The sequence below is a fragment of the Pristiophorus japonicus genome, chromosome 13 (genome assembly GCF_044704955.1).
Source record: "Pristiophorus japonicus isolate sPriJap1 chromosome 13, sPriJap1.hap1, whole genome shotgun sequence".
Classification (NCBI taxonomy): Eukaryota; Metazoa; Chordata; class Chondrichthyes; family Pristiophoridae; genus Pristiophorus; species Pristiophorus japonicus.
In genome coordinates this window covers 138,762,167-138,783,220 of record NC_091989.1, presented here as the reverse complement: position 1 = coordinate 138,783,220, position 21,054 = coordinate 138,762,167, and the positions used below count along the sequence as shown (strand labels likewise).

Genomic DNA, 21,054 nt, shown 5'->3' with positions numbered 1-21,054 from the left:
CATTACATGTGGCTGACTCCAACGTGCACTTTGTAGTGGCCCCTTACTACCTTCTCAGGGCAACTATGGCGGCGCAATAAAGGTGGAGTTGCCCACATCCTTAGAACATAAGATTTTTTTTAAATTGTATTTTTACAGTGGACAGTTTTCCATCAACTCCTTCTGTGAATAGCATAATAAAAAAAAAAAAATCACAATTCTAAGAATAAAGCTAACTTAAAAAAATATTCTAGAAATAACTCCTTTCTTTTCCTTTAATTTCTTACCACCATGGGAGCCTAATTAATCATACAACCATCAAACTGCTCTCATTCATTTAATGGGGTGTTGGCCCAAAATCTGAATGCCTTGGTCACAGAGTTCTGCTTCAGGCCTTTGCTGCAGAATTCCCAGAAATCATCCCCTTTTTGTTTTGGGTGGGTGATTTTGAGGGGTGGGGGTTGGGAGTTGGCAGGCTGACAAATGTAAAGTAAGGCAGGATCAGTAATAGGATAAGTAGATCAACAACCATTTCTAATATCGATAACGAACCATCTCTACAGCATTGACAAAGCTAGCCTTTAGTCTTTTGTTATCGACTCATCTGTTGCATTTCAAATGCAAGAAAATAATGGTTATTGGTTACATATGCATACTACTTGTCATTTGGGTTTCTGGCTGACTCAAGGCTACACAATGCCCCTCTGGACTTGTGCAAGCTGCCAATGCATTTATCATTGATTTCAATGATTTTTCGGTGAGTGTTGAAAACTTGTTTTTCAAATAGGCTTATCAGCTTCCATTAAGCAATTTTTGCATCTCCCAATATTGACCAGCTTGAAAAGGGTTAGTGTTAAGACTCTTAAGAAAACAGGTATCTTTATGAAGTCAGTGCATAACAGATGAAATGTATTTTCTGGCCATGCCAGAACTATGAAATGTGACTAAAAATCCAATAGCAAAACAAACAGTACATATTTACGACACAAACATTTTGAGCAATGGCTGGTTAAATGCTTAGCTGAATGCATGATGTACTGTTATCATCACTTGCATGCAGAGAACCTTTGAGTGACATAGAATCATAGAATGATACAGCACAGAAGGAAGCCATTCGGCCCATCGCGCCTGTGCTGGCTCTTTAGTAGAGTTATCTAATTATTCCCACTACTCTACTCCTTCCCCATAGCCCTGTAATTTTTTCCCCTTCAAGTATTTATCCAATTCCCTTTTTAAAGTTACTATTGAATCTGCTTCCACCATTCTCAGGCAGTGCATTCCAGATCACAACAACTCGCTGTGTAAAAAGGTTTCCTCATATCGCCTCTGGTTCTTTTGCCAATCACCTCAAATCTGTTTCTTCTGGTTACTGACCTTTCTGCCAATAGAAACAGTTTCTGCTTATTTACTCTATCAAATGATTTTGAACATCTCTATCAAATCTCCTCTTAACCTCTTCTGCTCGAAGGAGAATAACCTCAGCTTTTCCATCTCTCCACATAACTGAAGTCTAGTAAATCGCTTCTGCATCCTCTCCAAGACCTTGACAGGTATCTCTGTTCCTGCACGCCTTTAAAATTGTATAATTTAGTTTCTATTGCCTCTCCTCAAAAATTATTTAAATAAATCCACAGTAATGTTGTTGGCAAATCTTTATAAGGTTACAATAGATTTTGCAAGACTTTAACCAAGCATCATTGCTTATATTTTAAACATCCAAAGACTTTCTATAATTCTGTGGGTGTTCTGATTACAGGAATTTTCTCTAACTCCTCCTGCAATGTACAACTATTTCAGACTTCTGCAGTATGTAAAGGATGTTAAATTAGTAACAAAAGTAAAATTATTGACCCCGTGAGTCTCGCTCATTCTTCGAAAGAAACATACTCCACATGATAAGAACCCTCATTTCCAGTCTCTGTCTCCAAGAATTTGTTGTAAATAGTTAATCAAGCTATTACTGTATACCACTGCAGTTTCTGCTTCTTCTGGAAAAGCACAAATAAGTCAAGCTGGGGATTAACTTTTATATAACACAAAAAGGGATTGTTATGTGGATGCCATCCCAATGTTGTGATATCGAAAACATCTCAAAATGGGCTCATCCATAGTTATTTTTCTCACTGGCATCCTGGACATAGTCCTGTGTTTTACAGAAAATGCTTTGTTTGTGGAATAAGGGAATTGTAACAAATTAGGATAAATTCACTGATCAAGTACAATAACAACTTCAGCCATATATTGCATTTATATAGCCTCATTAACTTAGAAAAATGTCCTAAGGGGGTTCATAGAGGGATTATGCAAAATGGATACTGAACCCAAGAAGGAAAGATTAAAAGGGGTGACCAAAAGCTTGGTCAAATAAGTGGGTTTTATGGAGGGTTTAAAAGAGAGAGAGAGATGAAGGCTTTTAGGGAAGGAATTCTCGAGTATAGGTCATAGTAGCTAAAGTACAGCAACTAGGGTGAAGGGAGAGTGGTCTGCCCAAGCAGCCCGAATCAGTGAAACACAGATTTCAGAATAGGCTGTAGCACTGGAGGAGGTTATAGGGATAGGCAAGGCTGAGATGACAAAGGCCTGAAGGAGGGTTTCAAAAGCAGATGGTTTATGGTAGGGGTGGAGATGGGTGATGCTGCAGAGATGGAAGTAGGCAGTTTTCGTGAAGGAGAGGATAAGGGATCAGAAAATCAGTTTAGGGTTGAACAGGACACTGAGTTTGCAAACAGTCTGGTTCAGCGTGAGTCAGCGCCCAGAAAAAGGGATCGAGTCGGTAGTGAGGGTACACGACCTTTGGACAATGGCACTCAAAGTGACTGTGGGTCACAGGATCAGCACAAGGTTATCACCCTATCTTGCGCCCATGCTCTTTCTGATACAGCATCAGCGAATTTACTCTAGTAGATAACCTTGCTATTTACGTTCTGCATTTTCCCAAGAAAGGCTATTACATATTAAAATAAAAATAATGGGCTCAGTTTTGCCCAAAGCTGTTTTTTGGCGTATTGCCAGAGTTACGGCCGTTTTTCTAATCCAGAACTAGTACAAAAATAAATGTGACAAGTTTCCCTGCTCTATTTTTCAAAATTGGTGCCGCGCAGCCTGTCCTGTGGCCTCAGGGGGTGGAGCCAACTCTTTGCGCCGAGAAAACGAAAAAAAAAGGATACTTTTGACGTGATTCCTATGGGCGTGTATGCGCAATACACCCGGTTTGCAATCGGCCATTTTTAAAGAGGCAGTTATGTGTGTGAGAACTTTAATTATCATTGGAAAATTCAGAGCTGCAATACAAGATGCAACGCGGCGCAAGGATGAAGAATTTCTTACAGGATGAAGTGGAGGCACAAGTTACTGTGATTGAGGCCAGATGGCAGGAGCTGGACACCAGCAGAGGTCACATAAAAGTTCCACCCGAAGAAACGCAGGAACCAACTTGCAGAAGATTACTGTTCAATGGTGATCACCCCGAGGTCTGGAGGCCAGTGCAAAAAGAAGTGGCAGGACCTTGGTCAAGTAGTTAGTGCAAGTAGTATTTTCATTTATTCAATGCAATTGCAATTGTAAATGTGACCATCTGTATATGTCCCACCCAGCAGAAAGACACCCTCTCTAAAAAGTTATATTTTCATCTTTGCAGAGGAAAGTGGCACACAACAAACGAGAAAGAACTCGAATAGGAGGAGGTCCGGCAAATCTGCACCCACTGACACACTTGGAAGACAGGGTTGCTGCTTTGATGGGTCCTGCCTGGAGAAAAGCAACCACCACTGCACAAGCTGGGCCCACACTCGAGGGAGAGGGTAATTCCTGCAAATTTCACAGTCTGGCTTTCCTAAATGTTAAGTACTGTGCGGGCTAGCCATGCTGCAGTTCATGGAGATGTCTCCCTCAGCTACGCTTCGGTTGATACAATGTGCTATCATTCATCGTGGTCCTTCAAATCAGCCTGCTGCCTGCACTGTGAGAGCCTATTTAGGCTACCCACCCTGCCCCCTCCTCTGCTGCTGCTAACCATTTGTCTATTCTGTTATATTTTACAGAACTTGAGGCCAACCCTGACGATACAGAAGATTCAGACAAGGACGAGCTGAAGAGGAGAACACCTTCCAATCTCACCTTCCAGACCAAGAGCATGAGGTGAGGGGGAGGGGGATGGATGACGTCCCCACTCTTGTACCCACTTTGGAGGAGGTGCAGGTGCCACTGAGGTGCTAGACCCTTCCCTGAATAGTGGTTTGAGTGTTAGTGGAATATTCCATGGTTTTCCATCATCCGAGGCTGGGGATTCCAGTGGGTTGCAGCCAGGCACACCCAGGGCCCCACCGTCCCAGGCTGAGGATCCCAGTAGGATGCAGCAAGGTACATCCAGGGCCCCACCGTCCCAGGCTGCGGGTCCCATTTGGATGCTGCGAGCCACACCCATGGTGAGGAGGGGAAGGAGAGCTCGACCGCGCTATCCTGAGGTGCAGGATCTAACAGATGTGGTTCACAAGATGGCAATGAGTGCAGAGAGCATTGACCTTGCACGATCACTCCTGGACACCATCAGTGAGGTGGGTGATGAGATATCGGGACTGTCGGGAGAAGTAACAACACTCTCACGAGAAATGGGAACGCTGTCCGGGAAGATGAGGGAGGGAATATCTCAGTCAGCTGAAGCCATGTCGGTGCACATGAGGGAAGTAATGTTGCAGGTAGTTGAAACACTGTCAGGGCACATGAGGGAGGGAATTTTGGAGTTAGTTGCTGCAATAAGGAAACACGGCCAGACCCCGCGCCCATTGACAGAATCAACTGCCACTCCCACTCCAATCCCCAGATCAGCTTCTGAAGAGACCCAAGCCGGGCCTTCCACATTACTGCCTGCCCACCGCCGCACCCTCCCCCACCCCCACCCACCTCCCCCCGCCCCATCAAGAAGTGCGCATTATCTGAGATGTTCAAAAGAATAAGCTTGGTACCAACCAGAGAAATGCTGCGCCAACGCCTGTGGGCAGGGGTGGAGTCACCAAGACCAAGCGCAGCGGGCGGTCTTAGAATAAGGTGGAGGAGAGATGAGTGCAGCCTTTCTTTGCTGCTGCTGCTGTTGTTATTATTATTGTTGTTAATATTGGAACTGTTCTCAAATTAAAAGTTTTTTGTAAGTTATGTAAATTTACAAGTTTAAAAGTTAGTAAGTGATCTTAAAGTTTGTAAGTGATCTTGTGAAAACTTTAAAGTTTGATACAAGAATATGTTTATTAAAGTTAAGTACAAACAAATATTTGTTAAACTTTTGAATAAAATATATTTTAAATTATAACTGAATCATTTCCATTATTAACACAAATTGTGAAGTAAACAAGAATCATTTCCATCATTTGTTCCATTAACACAACACAACGTTACGGAACAGGTCCAAACATGGCCCATTTGGAATAGTTGTCGCTGAGCTTTCAGGCAGCAAAGCGGTCATGGATGAACTGCTGGCGCAAGGCTCGAGCAATCGTTAAAGGGGCATGACGGTCCACCCTCCTCCGCCGTGCTTCGGGTTCAGGTAGTTGCATAGCTTCCTCGTCCTCCTCCTCGTCGTCATCTGCATCTTCCTCATCATTATCATCAGCCACTCTCACCTCAGGTGGGTCTTCTACTACCATCTGCTGCTGCATGATGGCTAAGTTATGCAGCATGCAGCACACAACAATGAACTGACGGACAATCTCCGGAAGCCTCCGGAATGATCCAGGCATCGGAAACGCTGTTCCAAGATGCCAATGCTCCTCTCTATTATGCTGCGCGTTGCAATGTACAACATGTTGTATTCCAGGTCAGCTTCCATCTGGGTTACGCGTAGAGGCGTCATGAGCAGGTGGTGAGGCCGTACCTTTTATCTCCCAGTAGCCAGCTCTGCCCTTCTGGCCTCTGCTGAAACATGGCAGGTATAACGCTCTAGCATAGGATGAACACATCATGCATGTTCCCAGGGTATCTTGCATCAACTGACATGATGCGATGCATGTCGTCACGCACAAGCTGCACATTAATGGAGTGGAAGCCTTTTCTGTTCCTGTACATCTTGGAATCCTCCAAAGCTGCTCGCAAGGCGATGTGGGTACAATCAATGCAGCCCTGTACTTTTGGGAAGCCAGCAATCCTGGAGAAGCCCACAGCCCTGTCACACATTGCCTGAGCGGTCATAGGGAATTTTATGTAGTCATTCCTCCAGGCATATAGTGCAGCAGTCACCTGCCGAATGCAGACATGTGTTGCATGTTGAGACATGGTGCACACATCCCCAGTTGTAGCTTGGAACGATCTGGATGCATAGAATGAAAGTGCAGCTGTAACCTGACAAAGCAGTCCTCCTGATGCTTCTAGGTTGCAGCTCTGCTTTTATCAACTCACAGATCTCAGTTACAACTTCTTTGCGGAAACACAGTCTTCCGACAGTCTGCATCACTCAGGTGCAGGTACGAACCCGTCTTGATGTACCCGGTGTGGGTAAGGCATCCTGCCCAGCACCCGACAGACTCTGAGATTCGTCATGCGATGACGTCGAATCAATTGTCTCCTCCGCAGCACCGTCATGCAAAAGGTTTGCACAAGGTATGGCATTGTCAGTATTGTCCCCATGCTTAAATGTTACCTTTGCAAGAAGCTCAAAACGGCAGGCAGGCAGGACAAGGTTCTTTGTTGTCTCTCCCCACAGGTCTGTATGGACCATACCCAGGTCTGAGCAGGCTCTGTGATCGGGAACCCCCCCACCCCCCTCCTCCAAACAGCCTCCTGGGCTACATTTAATGTGTAGTGCAATCTTGTGATGCCTTCCTTATGCCTTCCACAGCCCCCCCACACACCCAGGTTACATTTGATGGGTAGTGCAATCTTGTGATGCCTTCCGCAACCCCCCACCCATTCGGGCTACATTTGATGCATAATGCAGTCTTCTGATCGCCTTCCACAGCCCCCCACCCATCCAAGCTTGATTTGATGCGTAGTGCAGGCTTCTGATGCTTTCTGATCACCTTCCTCAGCTCCCCACCCCCGGGCTTCTTTTGCAGTCGAGCCCCGTGCCCGTGTCCAGACCGATTCTGCCGGCCTTCGCTCCGACCCTCCAGCTCTGTTTGCAGATGTTCGGTGGTGGTGTGTGAGTTGAAAAAAATATGAAAACTTACAAAATTCCATCAAACTTCCATTTGCTGCATTATAAAGGTAAACATTTTAAATCTTTATGATGCATATTTAAGTCGTCTTGACTAGATCCAAAACTTTGCTGAAAAACAATGGCGTCTATCTGCACCGATTTTTCAATGTGCGCTGCTTTTTCTTATCTTACCAGAAGGTTTTTCGGGAGTGGTCACAAATGCCGCCCTAGGAGAAATTATTTTGGGGCATACTTCCATAATTGACAAAAACTGGAGCAGAAATCAGGTTACGACGCAAAAAAAAAACAAACCTAAAAAAATCATAACTAACTGAGTTACGCTGGCGCACATTCCTTGGGGAAACTTAAATTTTTTTAACTTGCGCTAAAAAAAGCGCCGCGCGCCAAAAAAACGGCACAAATCACTGGGGAAAATTGAGCCCAATAAATGTACCAGCAATCTTATGCTGTTAAATAACGAAAACATCAATAGTAATTAAACTAAATGAACATAACTGTAGCACATTGATGTGACCATGATAACATCTACAGATTCATTGTCAATATCATAGCTTGAATATTTCTGAAAGTTATTCCAATACTATATAATAACAATTCTATTGTTTAAAATCTTATTACTGTGCATTACACAAACATTAATTGAAATCTCAAAGAAGTACCTTCTCTTGCCAGTGTAAAATGCCGATTACAGCCAAAATGAAAACACAGACTCCAATTAAGGCTATGGCTGTAAGCAGTACAATGTTACTGGGGGTCAAATATAATTTGGCACTCCAGCTGTGAAAAGAAAGGAGAAAAAAATTAATGAAGTTAACATTTCAATGAGACAATATTATTTTTAAACTATTTGGAAAATAAAAAATAACTTGTATGCCGAATAAATTTGGAAGTATTGCTGCCCGATATTTTCTTCAGTAACTTGTGCTTAAATATCATACTTTGGAAAACATTCCAAGTGTAGTATGTATTGTCATGAGTACCATTTAAAAAAAATAGAATTATAGAATCATACAGCAGAAAAGGAGGCCATTCGGCCCATTGTGCCGGTGTCAATTCTTTGAAAGAGCTATTCAATTAGTCTCACTCCCCTCCTCTTTTCCCATAGTCTTGTAATATTTTCCTTTTCAAGTATATATCCAATTCCCTTTTGAAAGTTTTTATTGAATCTGCTTCCACCACCCTACCAGGCAATTCATTCCGGATCATAACAACTCGCTGTGTAAAAAAATTCTAATCTGCCCTCTGGTTCTTTTGCCAATTATCTTAAATTTCTGTCCTCTGGTTACCAATCCTCTTGCCAGTGCAAACAGTTTCTCTCTATGTACTCTATCAAAACCTTTCATAATTTTGAATACCTCTATTACATCTCCTCTCAATGTTCTCTGCTCTAAAAAGAACAATCCCAACTTCTCTAGTCTTTTGACATAACTGAAGATCCTCATCCCTTATACCATTTTAGTAAATCTCCTCTGCACAGTCTCCAAGGACTTGATATACTTCCTAAAGTTGTGTGCCCAGAATTGGACAGCACACTCCAGCTGAGGCCTAACGAGTGATTTATAAAGGTTTAGCACATTTGCTTTTTTATATTAATTATAAAGAATAGTCATTACAAAAGGTACAAACCCCCACTATCTTTTTCTTCCTCTAAAGGTACTGACTCATGAGGAGGTACAGTACCATGGATGCTGACAGTGCTTTACCACCTTTCCTAAATGGTCATGCTTCATGTGTTAGCAGATCAACCATTCACTAACCATTTGACCATGGAGGACTATTACAATTGAGCCTTACCTTGCACTCAACCAACCCATACATGCATCTTTCAGGATGAGTCACTGGATTGCAATCAGCAAAATGAGGATGATTTTTACCCTCCCTAATCTCGATACATTGATGCAAACTATAGAGCATTCATCATTGTTCTTTGAGATCACCTTACTCAGCACAGATCAGAGAGCGAACCTGCAAGCTCTATGTCTCAGCATCACACCACGCAGTGTATTTGTTCACTGAGTTTCAAACCGCTGTATTATTTTGTTCTGGTTTCAATCTATGACCCAGCTTCTATACTTAGAGGGAGGGTGGTCAACTATAAGTAACTTCAGGGGGACGTAGACAGGTTAGTAGATTGGGACTGGAATAGCGGGTCCTTCATTGAAACATTTATGAACCCATGTGGAAGCAAGTCATCCTCGTTCGAGGGACTGCTTATGATGAGTAGATTGGAAAGACAGAAGTCCGATGAAAGTTAATGCAGAAAAATGTAAAGTATTACAGTATGGGAGGAAGAATGAGAAGAAATATACACTAAATAGTAAAACGTTAGCAGTTAAAATGCAAGTTATTTAAAAGTGGGAGGACAAGTTGATAAGGCTGTTAAAAAAAACACATATAACCCTAGGCCTTATAAATAGAAATGTAGTGTACAAAAGCAAAGATGTCATGTTAAACCTACACAAATCATTGGTTATGCCAGTTAGAATATCGAGTCAGGTTTTTGGGAACCCTACTTTAAGGATAGGGTACGGAAGAATATATATTTTCTGTATTCTAACTTACATTTTGTTCATGCTTTATTCATTACTGATTTTCTCAATAATTTTATTTGTATTGTCTGTTCATCATCATAATCATGCATTGGTCCACTGCCTTGCTTGCACACTTATTATGTTTCTTGTCTTTCGTTTCACATCTGATAATTCCAATTTCTATTTTACTACTAGTTAGTCAGCATTCACAGATTCTGCAAAGACTTTGAAGCTCTGATATTAGCTTCCCAAAGATATCCTTGAAGTAGCAACATAATGGCTCGGATTTTGCAGTCAGTTGTGAATGTTCGCCGTCCACTGCACTTACACTGCAATTACAGCATCTTGAGGGCCCAAACAGTGCCCTCTACAGGGGATCTGGGACCCGTGTAAACAGGTCAAGCAACAATGTGTCTCCTCATCCAATCAGATTGAAGAATCCTTACCGAGGCAGGCAGGAAGTGGCAGCTAGAATATTTAATTCAATGTACAGAAGGCAAAATAAAGAGAGGGAAAGAAAGATGCGATTGAGAGAGAGAAATAAAAGTGAAAAAGGAAAAGTAAAAAAAAATTTTTTAGAAAACAATTACAATAATTAAAATCTGAAGGAATAAGACTCCAAACTTAAAAGTAAATTTTCAGTGCCAGAGAGGTTGTTTGGCAGTAATTAAATCGTACCACGCCGTTAAAAATTCACTTACACTTGAATGGATAAGCCCTACTTTTTTCTGGCGCATTTAATGGGTATCTAATGGGCAGGTACCACAACATCACGCCGTTCATGTATTTGTATGCCGAGTTTGTTGGCGAGGTACCACTGTAATGAAGCTTGTGGAGGAGCAGGGCAACTCTGACAGCAACTTCCTGATTTCCACATTTAAGAACATAAGAATTAGGAACAGGAGTAGGCCATCTAGCCCCTCGAGCCTGCTCCGCCATTCAATAAGATCATGGCTGATCTGGTCGTGGACTCAGCTCCACTTACCCGCCCTCTCCCCGTAACCCTTAATTCCCTTATTGCTTAAAAATCTATCTATCTTTGACTTGAAAACATTCAATGAGCCAGCCTCAACTGTTTCCTTGGGCAGAGAATTCCACAGATTCACAACCCTCTGGGAGAAGAAATTCTTTCTCAACTCGGTTTTAAATTGGCTCCTCCGTATTTTGAGGCTGTGCCCCCTAGTTCTAGTCTCCCCCACCAATGGAAACAACCTCTCTGCCTCTATCTTGTCTATCCCTTTCATGATTTTAAATGTTTCTATAAGATCACCCCTCATCCTTCTGAACTCCAAGGAGTAAAGACCCAGTCTACTCAATCTATCATCATAAGGTAACCCCCTCATTTCTGGAATCAGCCTAGTGAATCGTCTCGGTACCCCCTCCAAAGCTAGTATATCCTTCCTTAAGTCAGGTGACCAAAACTGCAAGCAGTACTCCAGGTGCGGCCTTACCAATACCTTATACAGTTGCAGCAACACCTCCCTGCTTTTGTACTCCATCCCTTTCGCAATGAAGGCCAACATTCCATTTGCCTTCCTGATTACCTGCTGCACCTGCAAACTAACCTTTTGGGATTCATGCACAAGGACCCCCCCAGGTCCCTCTGCACCACAGCATGTTGTAATTTCTCCCCATTCAAATAATATTCCCTTTTACTGTTTTTTTTCCCCAAGGTGGATGACCTCACACTTTCCGACATTGTATTCCATCTGCCAAACCTTAGCCCATTCGCTTAACCTATCCAAATCTCCTTGCAGCCTCTCTGTGTCCTCTACACAACCCGCTTTCCCACTAATCTTAGTGTCATCTGCAAATTTTGTTACACTACAGTCTGTCCCCTCTTCCAGGTCATCTATGTATATTGTAAACAGTTGTGGTCCTAGTACCGATCCCTGTGGCACACCACTAACCACTGATTTCCAACCGGAAAAGGACCCATTTATCCTGACTCTCTGCTTTCTGTTCGCCAGCCAATTCTTTATCCATGCTAATACATTTCCTCTGATTCCGCGTACCTTTATCTTCTGCAGTAACCTTTTGTGTGGCACCTTATCGAATGTCTTTTGGAAATCTAAATACACCACATCCATCGGTACACCTCTATCCACCATACTCGTTATATCCTCAAAGAATTCCAGTAAGTTAGTTAAACATGATTTCCCCTTCATGAATCCATGCTGCGTCTGCTTGATTGCACTATTTCTATCCAGATGTCCCGCTATTTCTTCCTTAATGATAGTTTCAAGCATTTTCCCCACTACAGATGTTAAACTAACCGGCCTATAGTTACCTGCCTTTTGTCTGCCCCCTTTATTAAACAGAGGCGTTACATTAGCTGCTCTCCAATCCGCTGGTACCTCCCCAGAGTCCAGAGAATTTTGGTAGATTATAACAAATGCATCTGCTATAACTTCCGCCATCTCTTTTAATACCCTGGGATGCATTTCATCAGGACCAGGGGACTTGTCTACCTTCAGTCCCATTAGTCTGTCCAGCACTACCTCCCTAGTGATAGTGATCATCTCAAGGTCCTCCCTTCCCACGTTCCTATGACCAGCAATTTTTGGCATGGTTTGTGTGTCTTCCACTGTGAAGACGGAAGCAAAATAATTGTTTAAGGTCTCAGCCATTTCCACATTTCCCATTATTAAATCCCCCTTTTCATCTTCTAAGGGACCAACATTTACTTTAGTCACTCTTTTCCGTTTTATATATCTGTAAAAGCTTTTACTATCTGTTTTTATGTTTTGCGCAAGTTTACCTTCGTAATCTATCTTCCCTTTCTTTATTGCTTTTTTAGTCATTCTTTGCTGTTGCTTAAAATTTTCCCAATCCTCTAGTTTCCCACTAACCTTGGCTACCTTATACGCATTGGTCTTTGATTTGATACTTTCCTTTATTTCCTTGGTTATCCACGGCTGGTTATCTCTTCTCTTGCCGCCCTTCTTTTTCACTGGAATATATTTTTGTTGCGCACTATGAAAGAGCTCCTTAAAAGTCCTCAATTGTGCCACCGTTTAGTCCTTGTTTCCAGTCTACTTTAGCCAACTCTGCCCTCATCCCACTGTAGTTCCCTTTGTTTAAGCATAGTACGCTCGTTTCTGACACAACTTCCTCATCCTCAATCTGTATTACAAATTCAACCATATTGTGATCACTCATTCCGAGAGGATCTTTTACGAGGAGATCGTTTATTTTTCCTGTCTCGTTACACAGGACCAGATCCAAAATGGCTTGCTCCCTTGTAGGCTCTGTTACATACTGTTCTAAGAAACAATCCCGTATGCATTCTATGAATTCCTCCTCCAGGCTACCCCCTGCGATTTGATTTGACCAATCGATATGTAGGTTAAAATCCCCCATAACTACTGCCGTTCCTTTTTCACATGCCTCCATTATTCCCTTGATTATTGCCCGCCCCACCATGAAGTTATTATTTGGGGGCCTATAAACTACGCCGACCAGTGACTTTTTCCCCTTACTATCTCTAATCTCCACCCACAATGATTCAACATTTTGTTCATTGGAGCCAATATCATCCCTCACAACTGCCCTAATATCATCCTTTATTAACAGAGCTACCCCACCTCCTTTCCCTTCTTGTCTATCTTTCTGAATCTTCAGATACCTCTGTATGTTTAATTCCCAGTCTTGGCTACCTTGCAACCATGTTTCTGTAATGGCCACCAAATCATACCCATTTAACTGCATATGTGCGGTTGCCAGAAGTTGCTGTCCGATTTACACCTTAATAATAAGTGCTGATAGCCTCACCGTTATTCTTACCGCAAAATCCGGGCACATACTTAGTTTAGAAAAGCAGACATGAATCTAAAGAATGAATTTTAAACAGACCAGTTAACCACTGCTGTTAGGGTTTTGTTTTCAAATCCAACAAAAGTTATCAGCTTGCACTTCTAGCAACTTAGTGGGCAAAAAATGTTTAAACCTGAATGTGCACGAACAAGTCTAACGAACAGGGCATGCCACAAAATGCCCTGCTCCAGCAAAATCTGGCCTAATAGAAGCATGCAAGTTATATTTAAAATGAGAATACAGTGACTTATTTTTGCAATTTCTTCTTAATGTACCCCAATGAGACAAATGTTGCAAGTTTACTTGACATAATTTCCCATTTAATATGATAGTGGATTTAACGAAAATGTGTACTCTTGGGAAGCTTTTAAAATCATATGGCCTGTTCTGATAAGCTTAAGAGGAATGCACTGTACAGTATTCAGAAGATATTAAGATCCACACCCCAAACCGATGACTGCTAAATTGAACAATAGTCACGGCTAACGTAGAAATCACCGTGTCAGACAGCAAGTCACTTATTGTTACAAAACTTAAGTATTCTTCAAAAAGATTCATTATGTTAGTGACTATTGGTTTACATCATTTACAATTGAATAATCGCACAGTGATTCTAAAGTAACATATACAGACATTAGGAGGAATGACCCAACTTTCTGGGCATCTGGCCATATGGATACACAACAGAAGACTATTGACATTTTCAGAAACAGTATTGTGTTAAATGTATTCCAAGAATAGACTGGTTAAATTCCCAACATTGCAGGGATATAAAATCAGCTTACAAATGTTACCTTTTTGGTGAATTATGAGGATATGGAATTACTATAAGCTGAGAATTTGGAATGATAGCTGTCCATTCTTGTTTTCTTATAGACTATCAAAGAGAAAATAAAAGAGAAAATAATTAGACAGAAAAAAATTCACCTCAAAATGCAGTTGTATCTTCAAACTAATAGAAATCATTTAAAAGCACAACTTGCATTTACACAGCACTCTTTACAAGCAGAAGATTTAGAGTCAGCTTTAGTATAATAATAATAATAATAATAATGTAAACAAGCAAGGCTAATACTTGTGATCCATTTCACACTGCATGCATCCAATGTCCCTGAGAATTTGCAGTGTCAGAATAATTGCATTCACTCTGCAGACAAAGAATGGATACTTCGGGAGGAATGGGAAGGTGAGGGTGCTAACAAAAGTTATATGTTAAATATTCTTAAAAAAAAATCAATTAATTGTTATTTACTATTTTCTTATAGATTATCAGAGATTAAAAAAAACTATTGGAAAATATTTAAGCAGCTCCATTTTCCTTGCAATACAGTGACTTCCAATCTCAACCCAACTATACTGCACAAATGGATAGAAAAATAATCCATGCCATTTTTGTGGGCTTCCAAACAGCCAGTTACAGAGTGGAATTGGCAGAGGCCCTGGAAAAAGTGCACCAATCAGTCCTCCCGGTTAGGAATGATGCATGTGCAAGGAAACCTAAAAAGAAGTGTGGGTAAGAATCTACACAATAAAGCTTTTTTCTTAAAACCTGCATAGAGTGATGGCACAAGTGCCAACCAGAATGGAGATGATTGGGTGGCGTCAATCATGCCTAGAGACCACACTGCTTATGTAATTATTCTCCATTCATTGCATTTTACTGGAAAAATAATCGTGCTTTTCTCAGGAGACTTTGCTGTAGTTTCGGTCAGGAGTTCTGCATTGTAGTCTGTACAGACTGTTTGCATAGACCCAGTTTGCTGTAAAATAGACTCTGTTTGCTCTAAGTCCAGCCTTAAGTCCCTCCCAGTCTCCAACTCAATGGCTGAAACATTGCAACTCATTGGCTGACACAGTGGTGTCAATACTTACGCTTTAAAAAAAACGTTAGCACTTTCTATCAAGAATATTTGAAACTACTTACACAAATATGAATCCATATTAAACTCAAAATAAATTAAAACATATTACTACATATTGACACATACACAGAAACACAAAACTTCACATCATCACAAGTTTCCCACTGGGTTATTACCTTTTCTCCAAGTGGACGAGGAATCCCAACATAGAGATGGTCAAGAAAGTTTGCACTACGTCCTAGACCAAGGACTACATAGGGCAGTTGTAGAGCAAAATGTGCTGATTGGCTGAGCTGTCCCGCTGCCGAAAGATCAGATTAAACAATAAAAATCCAAATGCAACAAGACAGGGATAGTTCGTTGTCATGAAATATCAAAATGTCTAGTTACTAGATTCAATTTCATACAACTTCATAATTTCTTACATGCAAAGTTTTACATTTGATTCTTCAAAAAGTTTTATTATATATTTTTTTTAAATGAAGTTTTCCCTTAATTTCTTTTTTGACATACAACAATTCCTAATCAAAGTATGGAAGTTGACTATCTTTCAGGCTTCTGCCTATATTGCTAAATATTGTATAATAGTGGTAAGGGTTGATATATCTGCTGACTTTCTCTTTCGATGTGGAGAGGAACTTTTGCACATACTCAGTTAAACACGGAAATCAGGAAGTTGCACTGCTCCTCCAGAAGCTTCGCTACAACAGTATCTTGCCAAGAGACTTGACATTTCAATATGTGGTAAGGTGATAAATTGTGGTATTTACCTGATATACACCCATTAAACTCACCAGAAAATATTAGGGCTTGTCCATTTCAGTGTAAGTAAATTTTGAATAGCATGAGTCTTAATTACTGCCAAACAACTTCTCTGGCACTGAAAATTAACTTTGATAAGTATGGAGTCTCATTCCTTCAGATTGTAATTATTGTTAGAGATTTAAATTTTAAAAAAAATAAAAGAAAGTGTTTTTTTTACTTTTTCTTTGTCTCTTTTATCTCTCTCTTAATCCCACCTTTCTTTCCCTTTCTTTATTTTGCTTTCTGTATCTGATTTGAAATTGAATTAAATATTCTAACCAACACTTCCTGGCTCAGATTCTGCGCTATTCATTTATAATTCTTCAGTTTGATTGGATAAGGAGTGTAGGGGCACAAATCTATGTCAAAGAACAAGACTCGAGACACCCATCTGCTTTAAGTGGGAAAACACACGAGTTTAATGTAAGTATTTGGAGACGTGGCCACGTTGGAGATCTGTGCTCAGGTTCCGCAACCCATCGCCCCAGAACTCTCCGACTGGCCCAGAGTGCCCCATATTTAAACTTACAAACTACAAGTGCGTGCTTCATCGAGGTTACAACAGAAGAATAGACACATTCCGCAACAAGGTACCTGAGGTCATTGTTTAAACATTCAGTTCCCCTTTATCAGCAGAAAAGCAAGCAGAGATCAGTAAAAACAAACATGCAGCTGTGTGCCCCCTTCAACTGTCCCATGTCTTGCTTCCCCCATCTTCACGACTCATGGTCAGCAGATGTTGGAGTCTAAATATGTTCTTCTGCCAGGCAGACAAATTCTGCTTGATCATTTTTCCTTCCCCATTAAGCCTTATATTAGCAGGAATAGCCAAAAAAAATTGTCTACAAGGAGATACAACAGGTCCCAGATGGACATGCAACAGGTCCCGGATCGCCTGTAGAGGGTGCTGCGCCATTTTGGCTCTCCAATTTACAGCAAGTTCTAGTGCAAAATCCCAGAAAGATTCTGTGGCCAATTGCAAGTGTAATGATTGGTTGGCGCCATTCGTTCGTTGCTGAGAGCAAAATCCGGCCCATAGTTTAGCAAATAGAAAGTCAATTATTTTATTAATTTCCTCTTTAAATTTGAGAAGAATTAAAACCAGTATGTATTTTACAGTGTTAAGTTACATAAATGTATGTAGCAAGTACCAACAGATGTGCTATTATGCACATTAAGTTCACTTATACTGCCATACAGGGTGTAGTGCCCACCTGCTCCCTTACTTCCATCCCCTCTGAATGCCTTAACCATGGCTCATGTTACTGCTCGTCTTGACTTATCTGCCACCCTCTTCTGGCCTCTCAAATACCACCCCACACAAACTCCAACTCATCCTAAACTCCACCACCTGCATTCTGTCCTGTTCATCTATCAGCCTCATCCTCACAATTGGTTTCGTATCCCTGAATGCATCAAACTTGAAATCGTTTTGACTATGCTTTCAGTCATTTCTTGTAACTCCTCCACTGTTGCTCTGTACCCATTTCACTTTTAGGAATCACCTTGCAACATTTTTTATTCTCAAGAAGATATATAAACTGCTAATTACTGTAGTTGGCTCTACTGAGCAGCCTTGGATACAGTCTGTGCAGCAAACTAATATTAAATGTTTGACCCAAGGTCTTATCTTGCCTGAAACTCTTACAATGTAAATGCTCAACATCTGAATTTCATTTTTCTTCATGCAATATTGTTTGCATATATTGTGGAGATTAAATTTTGAACAAATTACAGAAAAATTATTTTCCTGAATTTAAAGGCGCAAATCAACCACATTTCATTTTACAAGTAGTGCTTCACTTATAAAATCTTTTCAACATTCAAGTATGGACTGGGGGATTGCTATCGACATGTCTGCAGCAACTGCTTACATATAAATAAATAAGGCAGCTTGCTGTACCAAAATACTGCAAAGAAATATTTAGCAGATAAAGGCCAAAGAGCTTTTTAAAGAACAGCATTACACACAGATTCACCTACAATAAACTATTCATTTCTATAAAAAGTCTATTAAACCATACTGACAATCTTTAAATGACTGTCCTTAGGTAGACAAAGAAATAATCAGTCTGTTATCATAGCAATATTTTAATTGAACTCCATGTGGAAATATTTCAATAAACAACAAAGGGCGTGTTTGATTAGTTGTAATTTTTTTTCCCAGTGTTCCACCATCTCAGTGCTTTACACGTTGGTGCTTCTGTCTGTTCTGCAGATTCTGTATGACAAATGGTTTTGTGTAGGTGTTCTTTCAACCCACTCTCATCTGCAACTTTACAGTTATCCCTGCTGGTGCACTGCTTCATTGCAGCAGCTTTTGTGCACAATTAGAGATCAACGGCTGTTCTGCAGAATGAATCACCACACAGCAATCTCAGATCTTGAAAAACAGACTCTGTGTTGGTCTCCAGACCTGGCAACAAAAATTAAGAGCAATGCAATCTACAACATCTGGTAAAAGCTTAGCCACAGGTCATATGAATTATGCTTTTCCTAACAGCACATTAACCATAATAGTTTTTGGGGCAACAGGATAGAGAAGGAAAAGGAAGCAGGTTGTTGTATTACAGCTATAGATTTAGTGGTACTCATTTGTCTTTAGCAAATGCTACATTAATCCTCTGTGATACTGATTAGAAGTATCGTGAGGGCCTACCCTTCTTATCTATTTACAGAATACAGACTATGATCACGAGGAAAAACATTCAGCCCATCTTAGTTCATCAATCCAGAAGAAACCTACAATCCCGCCCACATTGCAGCATCCAATCAACCTTAAATGATTCTAGGATTTTTGCCTCCACCTCTCTACCAGGAAGTACATCCTAAGATGATAGAAGGTGGACAAGGTGGTGAAGGCGGCATGTGGAATGCTTGCCTTTATTAGCCGAGGCATAGAATTTAAGAGCAAAGGGGTTATGCTTGAACTGTATTAAACACTGGTTAGGCCACAGCTGGAGTACTGCGTGCAGTTCTGGTCACCGCATTACAGGAAGGACGCGATTGCACTGGAGAGGGTACAGAAGAGATTTACGAGGATGTTGCCAGGAGTGGAGAATCTTAGCTATGAAGACAGATTGGATAGGCTGGGTTTGTTTTTGTTGGAACAGAGGAGGCTGAGGGGAGACCTCGATGAGGTGTATAAAATTATGAGGGGCCGAGATATAGTGGATAGAAAGGACCTATTTCCCTTAGCAGAGGAGTCAACAACCAGAGGGCATAAATTTAAAGTAATTGGTAAAAAGTTTAGAGGGGATTTGAGGGGAAATTTCTTCACGCAGAGGGTTGTGAGGGTCTGGAACTCACTGCCTGAAAGGGTGGTAGAGGCAGAAACCCTCACCACATTTAAAAAGTACTTGGATGTGCACTTGAAGTGCCGTAACCTGCAGGGTTATGGACAGAGATCTGGAAAGTGGAATTAGGCTGGATAGCCGCTTGTTGGCCGGCACGGACATGGGCCGAAATGGCCTCCTTCCGTGCTGTAAACTTCTATGATTCTAAATGTTGATCATTCTCTGCATGAAGAACTTCTTAGCTCTAAAATTACCATTTACTAGTTTGAACCTATGTCTTCTTGTCCTACTCCTACATTTAATTTGTTATTTTGGATTTACCTTTTCCATACATAAGAACATAAGAATTAGGAACAGGAATAGGCCATCTAGCCCCTTGAGCCTGCTCCGACATTCAACAAGATTATGGCTGATCTGGCCGTGGACCCAGCTCCACTTACCCGCCCGCTCCCCGTAACCATTAATTCCCTTATTGGTTAAAAATCCATCTATCTGTGACTTGAATACATTCAATGAGCTAGCCTCAACTGCTTCCTTGGGCAGAGAATTCCACAGATTCACAACCCTCTGGGAGAAGAAATTCCTTCTCAACTCGGTTTTAAATTGGCTCCCCCGTATTTTGAGGCAGTGCCCCCTAGTTCTAGTCTCCCAGACCAGTGGAAATAACCTCTCTGTCTCTATCTTGTCTATTCCTTTCATTATTTTAAATGTTTCTATAAGATCACCCCTCATCCTTTTGAGCTCCAACGAGTAAAGACCCAGTCTACTCAATCTATCATCATAAGGCAACCCCCTCATCTCCGGAATCAGCCTAGTGAATCGTCTCTGTACCCCCTCCAAAGCTAGTATATCCTTCCTTAAGTAAGGTGACCAAAACTGCACACAGTACTTCAGGTGCAGCCTCACCAATACCCTATGCAGTTGCAGAAGGACCTCCCTGCTTTTGTACTCCATCCCTCTCGCAATGAAGGCCAACATTCCATTCACCGTCCTGATTACCTGCTGCACCTGCAAACTAACACTTTGGGATTCATGCACAAGGACCCCCAGGTCCCTCTGCACCGCAGCATGTTGTAATTTCTCCCCATTCAAATAATATTCCCTTTTACTGTTTTTTTTCCCCCAAGGTGGATGACCTCATACTTTCCGACATTGTATTCCATTTGCCAAACCTTAGCCCATTCGCTTAACCTATCTAAATCTCTTTGCAGACTATTTGCTATTGTATACAGCTCTATAATTCATCTCTCAAGTGCCTCCTTTCCAGGCTGAAAAGTCCGAGTTTCTCCAGAACCTGATGCCAGTGCTTTTATCTGCACTTCCTCCAGTGCTAGATTATTTCTGTCTCAGCATCCAGAACCAGATACAGTACTCGAGGTGTGATCTGACTGTACAGTTTAACCATTACTTCTTCTGTATTATGTTCAACTGTTTTGGCTGTTGATTGTTACCCTGCATTGTTGGCCATGTTTACCAACACACACCTCAAGTCTCTTTCCACTCTATCCATATCTATTTCAACACCATTCATGGAATACGTGTGTTTCTTATTTTTCCATCCTATGTGCATTACTTTGCTGGTGTCAGCATTAAATTTCAACGCCCGTTCATCTACCCATATA

The 21,054-nt window shown here is 41.3% G+C and overlaps 1 protein-coding gene across 1 annotated transcript in view; it reads right to left on the bottom strand.

Moving 5' to 3' along the window:
• The window catches only part of itfg1 (integrin alpha FG-GAP repeat containing 1), a 331,482-nt gene that overhangs the window by 5,224 nt on the left and 305,204 nt on the right, over positions 1-21,054 (bottom strand). Inside the window, exons 15-17 of the mRNA XM_070898049.1 lie at positions 15,509-15,633; positions 14,265-14,347; positions 7,783-7,900 (exon numbers count right to left, since the gene is read on the bottom strand). Of these exons, the coding sequence (XP_070754150.1) occupies positions 7,783-7,900; positions 14,265-14,347; positions 15,509-15,633 (326 nt within the window). The remainder of the gene's footprint in view (positions 1-7,782; positions 7,901-14,264; positions 14,348-15,508; positions 15,634-21,054) is intronic.